General features: G+C 41.2%; 1 protein-coding gene across 3 annotated transcripts in view; it reads left to right on the forward strand.

Moving 5' to 3' along the window:
• The window catches only part of LOC128937636 (VPS10 domain-containing receptor SorCS1), a 256,431-nt gene extending 242,260 nt beyond the window's left edge, over positions 1 to 14,171 (forward strand). Inside the window, exons 24-28 of one of the 3 annotated variants that reach the window (XM_054277425.1) lie at positions 7,132 to 7,231; positions 10,490 to 10,595; positions 10,769 to 10,929; positions 12,361 to 12,479; positions 13,778 to 14,171. In XM_054277425.1, the coding sequence (XP_054133400.1) occupies positions 7,132 to 7,231; positions 10,490 to 10,595; positions 10,769 to 10,929; positions 12,361 to 12,479; positions 13,778 to 13,834 (543 nt within the window). In that variant the 3' untranslated portion in view covers positions 13,835 to 14,171. The remainder of the gene's footprint in view (positions 1 to 7,131; positions 7,232 to 10,489; positions 10,596 to 10,768; positions 10,930 to 12,360; positions 12,480 to 13,777) is intronic. The other 2 variants (XM_054277427.1, XM_054277426.1) reach the window with 2 other exon arrangements.
• The last annotated feature ends 596 nt before the right edge of the window (positions 14,172 to 14,767 follow it).

Consider the following 14,767-nt stretch of genomic DNA (forward strand, 5'->3'; position numbering starts at 1 on the left):
GACATTCACATTTACCACAATACTCATTCATATTTAATAACCATGGGAGGCTTACATTTTGCTGTTTCCCCTTGAAGTGAATTAAGCTGTTCTGTTTTTATCTAATACATACTTACTTGGCTTTGTAAATATACTTTTAGGTCCCTCTGTCCAGCCACTCATCTCTAGGTACATAATTCCCATTGATTTCAGAGGCACTTAGATGTCCACTATGCCATAACAGTCTAGGTCTTGGTTTCCCATTTATCAAAGTCAATAAAACTCCTTTGTGCCACTCATGTTTTATGAGTCTGAACACAGTAGGGCAGTAGTAGTGGGACTGCAGTAGTGTCTCACTTGACAAATGTGCATTTCCATGCCGTTTTCCATGAGGGCAGTGCATTTATGTCTCATCTGTCTTTGAGACTGTGGTTAGATGGTAAATATAATTTTCTTCCTCACTTGATGCATCACTTTCATACAATTGTCCCATATTATTTTTTTATGCATACATAAAATCAATTATTGTCATATCTGTTTGCATTTAGAAATGTGAACTCTGCATTCCTAATATTTTCCATTGGAGACTAAAGTATCTTTAAAAGGTTTGACTGCTGTTGATGGCCAAAAAAAACTGCTACATGTGAGTCTGGGGAAGTTTCTCAATGTCCAACATAGGACAACTCCACCTAATACATAAATACAAAAAAAGTGCTTGATCCACTCCACTTTCTGTGCAAAGTCATTCTTCACAGTTTCCTAAAAATCAAAAAGCCTTTTCATCCTGCAGAATCCCAAAACACATTTGCAAAATCTTGTATTTATGACAGGAATGTTGTGTCCTTTTTTTTCCCCCCTTCCTTCTTTTTCTTTTTTAATTGAGTCATTTGATTGCTCTGCTTCACTTAACAGTAGATGAGGGCAGACTACCACCCTGCTTAAAAATGTAGAAATAATTGGCAGTTGTCAAACACTGTTCTTTGATTTGCATGCTATGACTACAACAACACTGAAATATCCCAAATCTTGCAAAAACAGCCACCTGGAATTGCCACTTGGGCTGGAATGCAGGTGTCACACCATCGTCATGGATGGGCTTGGTGAATTTGATGATTACAAAATTCAGATCTGCTAAATCTGAAATAAACACAAATTTCTTCAGTGAAGGACAAATCTCTAATAATAACATTTCGATGAATTGAGTTATTTTTAGCACAAATACAGTTCAAAATGAATTTTCAGTAGGAAAATATTGTAATCAAAATTCAGTGGAGGGCAGTTACGATTACTCTTTATTTCAGTATATGGTTTTACTCAGTAGGAGGATTCTGAGGAGTTGCCTTTTATTTATGCATTTCACAAATTATCTTCTTTCCATGTTGTTTCCTAGTGGGGGCTTTTTCTCAAACAACAAATGCATTTTATTTTAGTAAAATGAAATGTAAGCAGAAGGTACATGATAATTCTGAAGTGATGTTTTCCTACCAAGAAAAGGTTTCAGTGTTATCCTGAATTTCTCTTTACTTCTCCATTTGGGTGCTTTTCACTGACCTATTCAAAATTACTGTAAAAGGATGCAAAACAGGGCTAGGAGCAAATAGTTAATGACATTTGAGGCCATTAATCTTTTCTCCGAGAAGAGCTCTCAGCAATATAGCACGATGGAGACTTTGGCAAATGGTAACATCAGCTGGTTGGTGGCCAACTGTACTCAGTATGTTGCAGCTGTGGCCAGTATCTGTATCCAGCCAAAGAGATGGGAAGTGACATGGATGACTGATTATCAAATGGACAGTGATGAACTGCAGAGATTAAATACCTCTTGTGAATTTAAAACATTGAGAGTGGCATTCAGGAAGGCTGTAAGGATATACCTCTTGGGATTCTTTCCGTAAAGCAGATTTACTTTTGCATCTGCTTCTTTGCAGCTGATGGAGCTTCTCTCTTATTTTAGAGTTTGGGGTTTTCTTTTGCCCACCCTCCTAAGCTTTAGTGTTTCAGTGTACTTGCTTTCAGTACTTTTCTTTCCTCTAATGTATTTCAGGTGTTCCCATCACCAAAATACTTTTAGCAACAAGATCATAACAGTGAGTGCCTTCAAATCTTACAGAAAATTGTGCCAATCAGTCCTGGAAATTAAATTCCAGGAAGGGGTTGATATATGGGGTAAATCATTTAATGTTTACTAGGAGAGATTTTTTTCAACATCTGTGCCTTTAAATGAAGATCAAGTCTTCCACTGATACTTAGGGGAGATTGGACCAGTATTAAGAAGTAAAGGCAGATGAGGAGAGGATGGAATAATGTGAACCAAAAGACCTTGTACCAGGGGCTTTTTTTCTGTAGCCAGCTTTTTTGTGTGCTATAGGAGAGGCTGTGTAAATCTCTTGTATTAACACCTTTGAGTTAACTCCTGCCACGTGACTATCAGCCCTCTCTCCCTCATCTTTTGCTCAGTGTACAGAGCAGCCCTTGATTCTCAAGGCTGTTTCTCGTTGCCTTTGTTCATCAAAAGTGGATCCTGGCTTTTATGTCCAGGTCTCTGGGTTCATATGTGCTGTTCCATTCTTGTCCCAGAGTAACCACAGGAATATCCTCTGCCTTGTGCTCTCACAGTGTCCCTGGATACTCCCAGCAGCTTGAATTTAGCATCTTCCATTAAAGATCTGCAGAAATTCCTGCTGGAGCCAGAAGTCAGTGCCTGTGCTCTTTTCAGTGCTAAGGCAAACAAGCTTTAGAGGCCCCATGTGAAGTGTCCAAGGTTATCCAGGGCAAGTGGCACAGTTTAAAGTAATCCACATTGGCCCTGACTCCCACTTCACTTTCCCAATGTTGGTTCAAGTTTTTTCCTACTAAATCAATGTGCCTAATTCTTTCCTTAGTTGTTTATTGATTTGCTCAATGAATTGAATTGAAGTGTAGCACTCATTAGTTGAGATCTTTACAAAGTATCTATAAAATTATCAAGATTCTTAGCTAGTGCATACTGGCACAGTTGAATCACATTCAATTAGTCTAAAATAATTTACACCAGGGGTTTCAAAAGTCAATAAAGGTATGGGAAAATGCCCTTCTCAGTGATAATTCTGCTTCTTGGTTCACATAGTTCTTTTAGAGTCCTAAATCTGACAAAATGCTAAGAGCAGCCAAATTAATTTTTGTTTTGTTCCATTTTTAAATTGGAATCTCTTTTTTTTTTTTTCATTCACAAATTGTCTGTTATTATTATTCATTATGTGTCCTTTGATGAAAAATGATACATGAAGAATAGTTCCTATTACTGAATTATTTTTGCACATCATGCTTAATTCTGCAAATGAAGCAGATAAAGTCAATGAGGCTCAGTTAAGGACCAAAACTAATTTTGAAAGCTAATTATTTTCACAAGAGAGACTCTTGAAGACTATAAATTAAGAGGTTGCTATTCTAAGAAGTTTTGTCTTCAGCAAGTTAGTTGCATCTCTGGGAGGGAGAGATGAAGAGGGGGAGGCCTGAGGCCAACCTGTTCCCCAGATGAAGGTCTGGCTGTTCAACTGGAGTGGCATTGCTATTTTTGAAACAGGTCAAAGTACTTTGATCTGTCCTTTTCTTCTTGTTAAACCAAAATGCCTCCATGGTATCTCTTTGAGTGCAGAAATAAAGGGAACCACAAACCCCACAATGTCCACCATTGAACCCTTTTTATTGCCTCAACAACTGAGATCAGTCTTTGTGTGGAAATTTAATTCAGAGACACTGTATTAATACTGCAAACAAGTCAGAACCATTCCTAGATTAAAGTCTGATAACTGAGCTAGAAATAGGCTTGAAGGCAGAGGAGTCTGTTCTGCAATCTCAAAGCAAATGTCCTGACTGACCTCTCAGTGCACCCTTGGGACCATGTGAGGACCACAAACATTGCCAGGTCCAGCTTTGAAGGGCAGTGTCCAATTCCAATGTAAAATTTGGCCCTTGAGGTTTAGGTAAGCTGCTCAGTGACCTCAAATACTGCCTTTTTTAGGCCATTATGTATGGTTTCTATTTCAGTTCATTTTTAGGAGTACAGAAATGCATTTTCACTCTGTATGTCTGTTTTGAAGAGAATCTTGTTTTCTACATAAAGAAAAATGAAAATATTGTATCAAACAAGCAAACATTTTAAAAACACATCTGAAAGCATCTGTTCTTCCCTCAGACGTGTGTGTCAGGAATCTCCAGAGCTGCCTGAGGAAGACTGATGTCTGATTCTCGCTAGAATTCCTGGAACTTTTGAAGATCTTAGGCTGTTACTCACTTTTTTCACTTGTTCAGATTCCATAAAGACCAAGGCAAAGAAAAAAAACCAAAAAAGCTGTACACAAAAAGCCACTGGGAGAACATGTAATTAATCGTGCCGAGGAAATATGCTTTATACTCTGCACAGAATGAACAGTGTTACTGCCAGTTTTGACACTTTGTATGTAGTCCTGGAACAGTTACTGCTGTTTCAAGCCTCTGCTGAGACACTGATGGTCTCAGGCAAAAATTATTTTAGTCTGAGATGAATTTGTACAGGATGTTATACAATGAAGTCCTCATTCATAATCAAGTAAGAAAGCAATACAGTAATAATAAATTTCAGCTGTGACTCTTTCTTTCTGTCTTTCTTCCTTTTCCTTACTGCTTTACCCTTCCTGTTTTTCCTTTCCCTTGGCCCTCCAGGGAGGAATACCTGTTGATTTTTCTCTCGCACATCAGCCACAGCACCTCTCAGCTGCAGTTTTGCCTCTTCACTCAGTGCCCCGGAGCCCGCAGGGAGGCCAGGGGAGATCTCACTGCCCCTAAAGTCATCAGTGCCCAACCAAATCTCTTGTACTTTCTCATGCTGACTATCTCCAGATTCTCCCATTCTTCCATTTTTTGCCCAAATCCTTGAGGAAGCCATTCTCCAGTGGCACACACATTTGCTAGCTGCAGACTCAGTTACATTTCACAGTAAGCCTCTGCTGTATAGAAGGCATCATGTATGGGTTTTTACCTCTGCTCTTTCCCTGCCATTTTGTGCAGGTATCACAATGTGTTGAAGAGGAATGACACACAATGGGGTTGTCTCCTTTCTTTAGTTTACTGACTTGTATTTGCCTTTTTTTTTTTCCTCCCAGAGGCTCAGCTGCCCCAGTAGCATCAGGATCTCACAGCAGAAAGGAAAATTCCTGCAGGGTTATGGAGGAGAGCTGTTAGGTTTTATGTAGGACTGGATACAGCCAGGATGATACTTTCCCCATTAGTTCCATGAGCCATTAAGGTACCTGGCTTACACCATATCAATCTGCATCTGTTGCTCTAGTTTTAGAGATGAAAAACTTTTTATAGTTGCCAATCTTGGTTATTAATATGCTCAAATCCTTAAAGAGGGCTATAATTTGCTTCCCAGGCATTCTTCATGTACTGCACATCTTTGTGTCACCATCCCTGCTGCTCTGAGCTCAACAGATGGCTCTTTGAATGCAGGTGGTATTTTTCTCTTGCTATTGGAAGAAATATATTTATTGCTCATTCTGGCACCCATGAAATAAATTGTAACTTTAAAGAGATATATTTAAAAATATAAATAAATGCCTGTAAGACTTATTGCCAAATTGATATTGGACCAAAGGCACATATTCAAGTGATCAGCAGCCAGAAATGAAGTGTATGAGCCAAGAGTATTGAAAGAACCATTAAGAATGTTAAAAAAATAAAAGAAGCATATAAATCTCATACTGTGATGAATGATAGCCAAGGAACATCTAATCATATCTGGGTAGAATTTACTGAAATAGCTCAACCAGGCAAAAATGAAGAACATGAAAAAGATGGTGTAAAAATTATTGGACTGTTCTTTTTTCTGACAATTTTGCATTAATCTTCAAGAAGGAATAAGGATTTATTTAAAACAAATTGAATTAAGTGGTGAGCACTAGAATATGATTCCACTTGATCCTGGTACGGTTATAAAAACACACTCTCATCAACTGCTTATTATGGGTTATGGGGATGTTGTGTTTCCAGTTTTCCAACCACCTCTCCCTAATAAGCCAACCTGGAGAGCTGTGACTGTTCAATTGGAAAATTGATCTCTGCTGTAAGAAAATGTGAAATACATTAAACGTCAGGCAAATGAACATACAAAAGACACACAGCAAACTGTCAACACCATGTCTATAGGCTTCCATTCCCTGATTAATCTATCTGGCTTTTATGTTTTTAATGGCAACATGCCTGAGACTTCTTGCATGTAATGAAGTGTGGTGTGGAAAAAGTGGATCTGTGCATATTGGGACAAACTGACTTAAAAAAAGGCATGTTTGCCAACAGATTGGACCACAGTTTGGCTCCTTTACTGTACAAATACAGATTTCATGGAGTCTTATCTCAGCAAATGCTCATCTTTTCTGTTGTGTCCTTAAAGGAGGAATAATCTGCTTCATTTCTGCTAGGGCTCTGTTGATGTCACCAGTTATGGAAAGATAATCTGGTGATCTGAAAGCTCTGTGGAATATCTCCCCTGTGAAAGAGAGTGGGTTATGAATGCAACCCCGAAGAAGAAATGGAACATGCATTTTGTTTAAGCCACATTCTGTAGTCAGTAAACACTTCCAGATTCAAGCTGGTTCTGGTACACATTTAAGGATTAGGGAGCAGCTGTATTAAATCTCAGAGCTGAATGAAATGAAATTTGCTTTTATAACTTGAAAATTAACTGCAAGCTGTGGCAAGGATCTAAACCATTAATTTTTATTCAGGTGTATCCCATGTTATGAACATCCTCTAAGAGCATGGAACTGGCCATTCAAAAAGCAAGAAGTTATTTATTAGGAGCAAGTGTTCATTAACAACTGAAAAGTTCCTTTTCCCTTGAAACAGTGAATGAGTTCACTGATGTGATGCTGGTCCTGTGGCCACTTTGACGTGAGGGTGGAATGTTCCTTTGGGGCCCAATTCCCTTTTGCTGCTGGGCTGCTCTCACAGAGGTGTGCTGCTCAGCCAGTGCTGACCATACACAAACCACTCTGTCCAAAATCCTTCCTTGTGAGGTGATAGCAATCTGTGCTCGGAAAGCCTGCAAAATCAGTGCTTTGCCAGCAGAAACAAATTAACAAATGCCTTTTTGTTTGTTTTTTTTATTTGTTTGTTGTCTTTTTTCCTTCCCAGATTTCAGAAACACTGATCCAGAAACTGAACCAAAACCTGGTCCATTTTGAGCTGAAGCCAGGAGTTCGAATCCTTGTCCATGCTGCCCATTTAACAGCAGGTGAGTATCCTCTTTCTGTGTGTGCCTTCTGTGTTGCTCTATAGCACAGCCAGCAATACATCAATGCTAGTAGTGTGCCATCAGCTGTATTTTAAACATTTCTTATTTTTATATCACAATAACAACACAGTATATGAGCAGACATTAAAATGTCTTCTCTACCTCACCTTTCTATATCATGCTAAAAAGATATAGTGGCTTTTGCATTTACAACTATTCCTTTTTTTTTCCTAGGTGCAAGAATTTACTGATTTTTTGGAAACGTGGTATAAGTAGCAGCAGAAGTGTGTATTTCTTGGTTATCTCTGAAATATTCAATAGCTAAGCAGCACCATGGCATTTTCAGCCTGGGTCCCACAGTGCAAAGGTTACCTGCTAGCCTTGGATATGTTCAGATATTCTAGAGTCAGTAAACAAAAAGCAACTAAACACTGCTCAAAAGTTGTTCAGCAGTATGAATGACTAGAATCAATATAGATATGCACAAAAATAAAATCAGGTCATTTGGGCCTTAACTAATCCTATTTCAAAATAAGTCATCTCCAAAGTCCTGATATTTAATTACATATGTCACTGTCTATTCTGCATGCTGAAACCTCATTTCACAGCACTGGTCCTACTTACCAAGAGATGGACACCCCAATCCACACTCTTAGAGAGTTCATTTTCCCCAGGCACTGCTGATAATTCTGATCAGTTCGGATCTGCTTCTGTTGATAACTTGCAAACTTAAACCCTCAGTTCATTTGTACCAGCAAACTGCTCTCCAAAAACTTTTTGTGGTATAAATGGATTTTCCCAACCAGGTGTCACATGCTGCCTTGTAAGCAGTAAGAAAAGAGAGACTATTAAGAAAGGTTGTATTGTGACTGCATTTAAATTCCCCCAAAAGAAAGGCCTAGGGTTTCCGATATTTCATTTTTCCTAAGCAGAGCTTTCTAATATCTGTCCTGAGAATATTGGTGTATGTTTCTGCTTTCCATTAGCTGTGGAGCAGATGGCCAGATGCTTATTTTTAGACAAGTTAGAACCAAAAGCATATAATGTCAGCTTCAAAAATGGAATTACATTCAATTGTTCATTATTTTTATAAAAAATGCATGTTTTTATTTGTATTTACACACAGACACTAGGAAGGAGTACTTTTTGTCCATAACAGATACAAACACTATTTTCTTCTGTAAGGCAAGCTTTGTTGTACTCTCTCAAAGCCACTGGTGAGTGATTGCTGTAACTGGACTCACAATGTCCTATAGGAACCCTGTAGGATTTTGTCTCTTGCAGAAACAGGATTCAGTAAGAATGCAAAATGAGCTTGGATGGCCAAACTATGTATTAAAAACCCAGAGAGCATCCACTATGAGGTCTTTGAGGGATTATGTCTCCTTAACAAGCTGCAGAGGTCGTGTTCTCCATCTAAGCAAAAGACCCAATTTCATGACACCAAAACTTGTGAATAGTTGAAAATTTGACACAGAGCCATGAGAGACTACTTCTCTGCTGAAACCTATTGTTTTGGTTGTTAGCAAATAAGAAGAACTGGCCTTTGTAAATCCAAGCTTTTATAAAAAAATAAATAAAATGAATCAGGGAAACCTGGAACACAGCACAATGCCAGAAGCAGCCCTTGGAAAACACAGTCCCAGGGGATGCACATTCCCAAAGGCGCTGCTCTGGGCTATGTTATCCCTTCTTTCCCAGCCTTTTCACTGATTTTGTGTTGGACTCTGGTAGCTATGGGCTGTAGTTGGCTGAACCACAAAGCTCAATGTGTTTTTGGAAGGGTACACACAGATATCTGTGTACACCTGCATTTATGAGGCATGCCTAGGTGCACATTTATGTTCCCCTCTGTGTGTGCCTGCCCATGCACAGCAGCATTTTCTGCAGCAGAGGACCTGCAGGGAGCAAAAGTGCAGGTATCTAAAATAGCTTGGAGTGGACATTCAAGCAGAGCCTGTAGCAATGAGTCTCTGTCTGTGTGTGTGTTGTGTGTGAGTGCATTCCCTGGAGCACAGAAGAATGACAAGCGTTGGCCTCAGCACATTCCAGACTTCTTTCTTCTTTGTTCAGACCACACTGGAGGAAGGATTAATTTGTGGCAATTATAGACAACAGATTGTGATTCATTCATCATGTTCATTCCTTCTTCTCATGAGATAAGAAAACAAACCAATGTCCCCAACCCAACAGACAACAACTTCAACTCTAAGGCAGAGGAAAACATGCCAATATTCCTCACAAAGCAGTTAAATAGCTGTTTATTACTAGGCTCTCAGTGCAGCATTAGAGAGGAACATTGAGTGATGCTGAATCTGAATAGGCTGGAGAGCCACTTTGTCATCCCACAGAGCTGCAGAGACCCACAAAACACAGATGGAGAGGGGACAGAGTGGAGATGTGTGAGGAATTCATAATAATGGATCCTTTCATTCTGGATTCTGCTAGATGTGGGAAGAGGAAGATTTTTCACTTCTCTTTGTAAATTTTGGATTTATCAGTCTGGGTGTGAAGCTGAAAATACATGTGCATGTGATGTGTGTGCCTTTGCTTGTGTGAGCCTGTTTCCTTGTGTGTTCTGGCTCTGGTTTAGGAGGGGTCTGTTCAGTGCATGTGAAGAGGTGCAAGAGGGGGAGGATGTGTTTGGCAGCAGTTCAAGTTGAGTTTGACTGCCTTGCAGAGGAGGGCACTACCTGGGCCATGTTCTGTGTGAGGATGTGTTTGCTCCTTGTTGGGGCACAGCTGGAGCTCTGTGTCTGTCTGCAGGAGCAACTGACTCCTCTGCTCCTCCATGTGAAACTGCTTGGAGACTCACTGCCTTCCTGTGTATGTGTGTGAGAGTGATGGAAGCTCTGTTTAATACCATTCACTTTGTATTTCTGGGAAATCCATGTTTCTGGATGGGTTGGGTGGCCTTGTTTTGGGAGGGGTTGTGGCAAGATGGTAAGCAAAATTCTGAGGAGAAATACAGAGAGGCTCTTTAATTAAGATTGGTTTTGATGTGTTCTGGGTTTTTTTCTTGAATCTGAAAGAAAGTCCTCTAAAGGGAAAGCTGTGGAACTTCACATCAAGGGGTATGTTGAGCACCACAGGTGATCTGAACTTGGGTTTCCTCCCAGGTGGATTAAAAAGGGAGAGAAGCTCAGGAGATGTGCAGACCTGCTACAAGTGCAGTAAGAGGGGAGAATGAACTGTATTTCTGGAGGGAGCAGCTTTCACTTCAGGCTGAAGTGGCTCTAACCTTCTCCTCTCTTGCAGCTCCCCTGGTGGACCTCACTCCCAGTCACAGTGGCTCAGCCATGCTGATGCTCCTGTCTGTTGTTTTTGTGGGACTAGCTGTGTTCATCATCTACAAGTTCAAAAGGTATGACCTTCCCTGAGCCACTTCCTTCTCTCCCTTGCTGCCTTTCACTGACGTATTTGGGGTTTGTTTGCTGGGTTTTCTTTTTCTGAGAGAGTTGTTTTTTGGTTTGTAAAAGCTGATACTACATCATCTGCCAGAGTACCACACAATGATGGTTTCTGTTAATGTTTTAGGAAGATTCCTGGCCTTAATATATATGCACAGATGCAGAATGAAAAAGATCAAGAGATGGTCAGTCCAGTCAGTCAGAGGGAAAGCATACCTAATGTCCCTCAAAGGGAGCTGATGAGCCCTGAGCAACTAGTAGATGAGAAGTTGGAAGTCCACCCCATAGGTAAATAACTTGCAGCATCCTGCAGCTGGTCAGACTCCGACTTATAATTGGCTAACCTTTTTCTCAGCCTCCCCTCTTCCCATATTCCTGCACAATCCTCCTCCCGTTCTCTTCTGCTGCAACATTAGTTTTGCTACAGGAAACCTTCTAACTCTTCCCTCTCCCTCACTGCCATGTGATGAAAGGGAGGGGAACAACTTTAGGCTTTTTCTCTCTCCTAGTTGCTCTACGTAGATCCCCTCCCCTTCTCAAAAAAATCCTGCTGGCAATGTAATTTATTTTGCTGGGGCTGATATAGTTGTGGGGCTAAGCCCCATAGCCAGAAGAACTGATGAAGCTCACCTGGAGCATGGAGGTGAGCAGGTGATTCGGTAAGTAATATCTAAAAGCTAAATATCTGCTGATGTTTTGACTGCTGGGATCTTTGTACTGTGCCAGACCCTGTTGCCAGCAGCAATGTTAGTCTGGCTGATTCCCAAATAAACTGAGTAAAACCTGGGATCTCGGTATTGGACAGCTGGGTTTATCCTCAGGCTGACTTCTCCCACAGGCCTGTATGTTTGATTATTTCCAAAAGCAGGGTTTTTTTAGGACCTAAAGTGAATAGATTTGGGCAGTACATTCTGGGATTAGTCTGTTTTCTGTTACCCTGGCTACAGTAGAAGTACTGGGACAGAGCAGGGAGGTTTCAGTCTGGAGAGATGTTCTGCTAAAGCCAGGACTGCTTAGGCAATGCTCAGCTTCATTCATGAGGTGACAGTTCTGCATATCCAGACTGGAGGTACCCCTGCAAATAAGGACATGCACCTATTTTAGAGGAATTAAAGAGAAAAGGCTGCCCAGGGATGTTGTGGACTGTCCTTCTCTGGAGATATTCAGAACTCTCCTGTATGTGATCCTGTGCAACCTGCTCTAAGTGAAATTGTTTTAGCAGGGGGTTGGACTAGATGTTCTCCAGAGGTCCCTTCCAACCCCAACTGTTTTGTGATTCTGCAACTTAGGCAGGAGTGAAGCACACTTGCAGCTGAGATTCCTTATTTGCACAGTTTCATCAGCCTGAACAAACCTTAGATCTCACCTGAGGATGTTCCTAAAATCTATTGGAGTGTTTGCTAAAGCAGGCTTGCATTCATGGCTGCTGCAAAGAGGGAACAAGGAAAAGGACAATTAAAGGGAGAGTGTGATGTGCTAAAATTGCAGCCTGTGAAATAACCTGGGAGGGAAAAGGAGAAAGGCTCTGATGAAACTGATGTCTAAGCTGGAAGCTCCACTGCAGTCAATGCTGATCTCTCCTAACCTGTTCATTAGGGAGATTGTTTTAGCTATTAAAAGCTTTTAAGCTATTCATCAGCAGAACCTGGACAGCCCTGCTTAGCAGAGCACAGGATGGAGTGAGGAGACCAACCTTCCCATGTGGTATTCCCCATACAGAGCAACCTCAGGCCACAGTCCAGAGCCCAAGGAAAGGAAATGCAACCAAGGTAGTCTGGACAGAGGACTTCCAAAAAGCCTGTGGATCACCAAGAGATTTCAAGCCAAGACCCAGAGCGGTGGGTCCTAAACTTTAACAATTTTTTTTTATGTTTGGTTTTCTTGTTCTTGTTGTTTTTTCACCCCTAGAAACCTCCAAGGCAAAATTGCTGTAAGATGCTAAGAGAGAAACACCCAGTTTCAAGTCAGGAACTCTCTTTCTGGAATTGGGTGAGCTTTGGGCTTTGAGCTTACCCTTTCTAAAAGAACACAGTGGTGGTGGTTCATGTTTTCACAGGTGCAAACTGCAGTTTCAGACTGCAGTGGCAAGGGTCTCTCACTGCTAGCTTTGTGCAAGGTACCTTCAAAACTGCTCTTGCTGGTGATGGAAACTAAACCCTAGAAGGCTCCAGGATAAGAGAAATCAAAAGCAAATTTTGGGGGTAGGTTTTCATTTGGTGCATCTGTAGCATTTCTGTCTTTCAATAACAGACAGAATTTTATATATTTTTCAGCAGTGCTACTGAACACTGCATTACACCAGAAATTGGCCCTTTACAACTCCTTGGTTTGCACCTGTGACTGCACGATCAGTTAAATGTGTGAGATACACAGACTCAATTATGTATCAAAAGGAATCAGTCCAACAAACTTCCAAAGAGTGTTTTTCCATCCTGTCAGTGAGATGAATGAGAAAACTGAATCAGAGCTCATTGACAAAATGAGGAGGTCTGGACCTAGATGTGAACAGAATAGAAAGTGCAAAGGTACTCTCCTATACAACCACCTCATCTGTTTCTGGAAATCAGCAATTTCTTTTTTAATGAGTTTTCTTTCTTTTGGGAAAACAAAGCAAGACTGTAATTGGGTGTTTCTCTTTTGTATGCTTGTTCAGAAACCTTTTTTTTTTCATCACCTTTGACTAACATTCAGGGATCCTGCCTTGGAGGAATCAGAATTAATGTCCCTGCATCATTTAATTTTCTCTCCAAACTCTGGCAACAAAACCTCACTTTCCTATTTTCTGGATGAGTGTGGTTTAGGCACTTCTTTTGCAAATGCAAAGGTTAAGGTTATTTATGAAATCTCCAACACCTTTTCATTGCAAATGAGTTACACATCTCCTCTGAGGACCTCCCCCCCTCCTTCCCTCCCCCTCTCTGCTCCTGCTTTTCCCTCTACCGTGGGTGAATCATCTTCATTAGCAAAAGAACAGGACATCATCCTCAGTGTTTGAATGACAAGAAAATATTTCTGGAAAGAATGTGTCAGTCTGGAACAGCTGAATCCCAAAGGCAATCAAGGTGATACCTGCAAGCATCTTCCTTGACTAAGTATGCATGTTATTTACTGACTTTTATTTTGTTCTTTGCCACAGGAAGTATTTCCACAACTGCTGAGTCCCAGAGCACAAAAGAAATCCCTACCTATGTAAATGGTTGAATTGAGGACACCAACATCTGTATCTAAAAAAATGAGGAGATCTCACTGCATTTGGACTTTTTAATTCTTCAGATGACAAAGGGTTTTTAGCTTTAAGCCTGTGCATGTGGACATTATACTGAGACCATAGTGGAACTGCATTGTACAGGTGTTCAATTTTAGTGGGGGGTGGGGGGAGAGGAATTGGTACCACTATTCACCCCTGCGGCCCTTCCCCTCACCCTTTCACTCTCTTTTTTCTGATCTGTCTCTAATTTGTAGAAAATTCATAACGATATAGGCCAAGAATATGCATGGGGGGGTCTCTTCTTTAGGGAGAGGGGTGGGCTGGGATGTGTGGGGAGGAGGGCTGGGGCAGTGGGAGGTGGGAGGGAGTGTTTAGGGTTCTTGGCTTTAGGTTTAACTGCTCCTTTAGCACTTTGGGCTGCGGGAGGGGTAACCGCTCCAGCAGACTTCCGTAGGACACACAGACACACAAAAATCACACTGGAGTTTTAAGGCACTGAAAATATTCTTGGTCAGTCTGGTTCTTCTCTCTGTTTGGACTCTGCCCTTCGTTCCTCTAGCTGCAGCTGCTGCCCTTGCCCCGCTCTGCGAGGAGGCTGAGTGTGAGTGTGGGTGATGCCAATGCGAGGCCAGGCTCCTTCCTGAAGAGCTTCCTTAGCCTGCTCACACCAAGGCAGTGCCATGGGAGGCAATGTTCCCTCCTAACCCTGAACAGAACAGAACAAGCATGCATTACAGGCAGGAGGTTATTGCCAGCAAGAACTCACTGTACTTTGTGCCAGCCTTACACCTTCAGTTTTGGCTGAGAGAAAGCAACACCCTCAGCTCTGTGAAGTGCTGATGGCTGAATTTGTCTGGGGAAGCCCCAGGAGATCTTTGCCTTTTCAGAGTCACCCAAAGGCCTGTCAGTTTTTTGAAA

This window comes from Melozone crissalis, unplaced genomic scaffold (assembly GCF_028551555.1).
Source record: "Melozone crissalis strain CALT ecotype California unplaced genomic scaffold, PUWL_Pcris_2 ptg000019l_1, whole genome shotgun sequence".
NCBI lineage: Eukaryota > Metazoa > Chordata > Aves > Passeriformes > Passerellidae > Melozone > Melozone crissalis.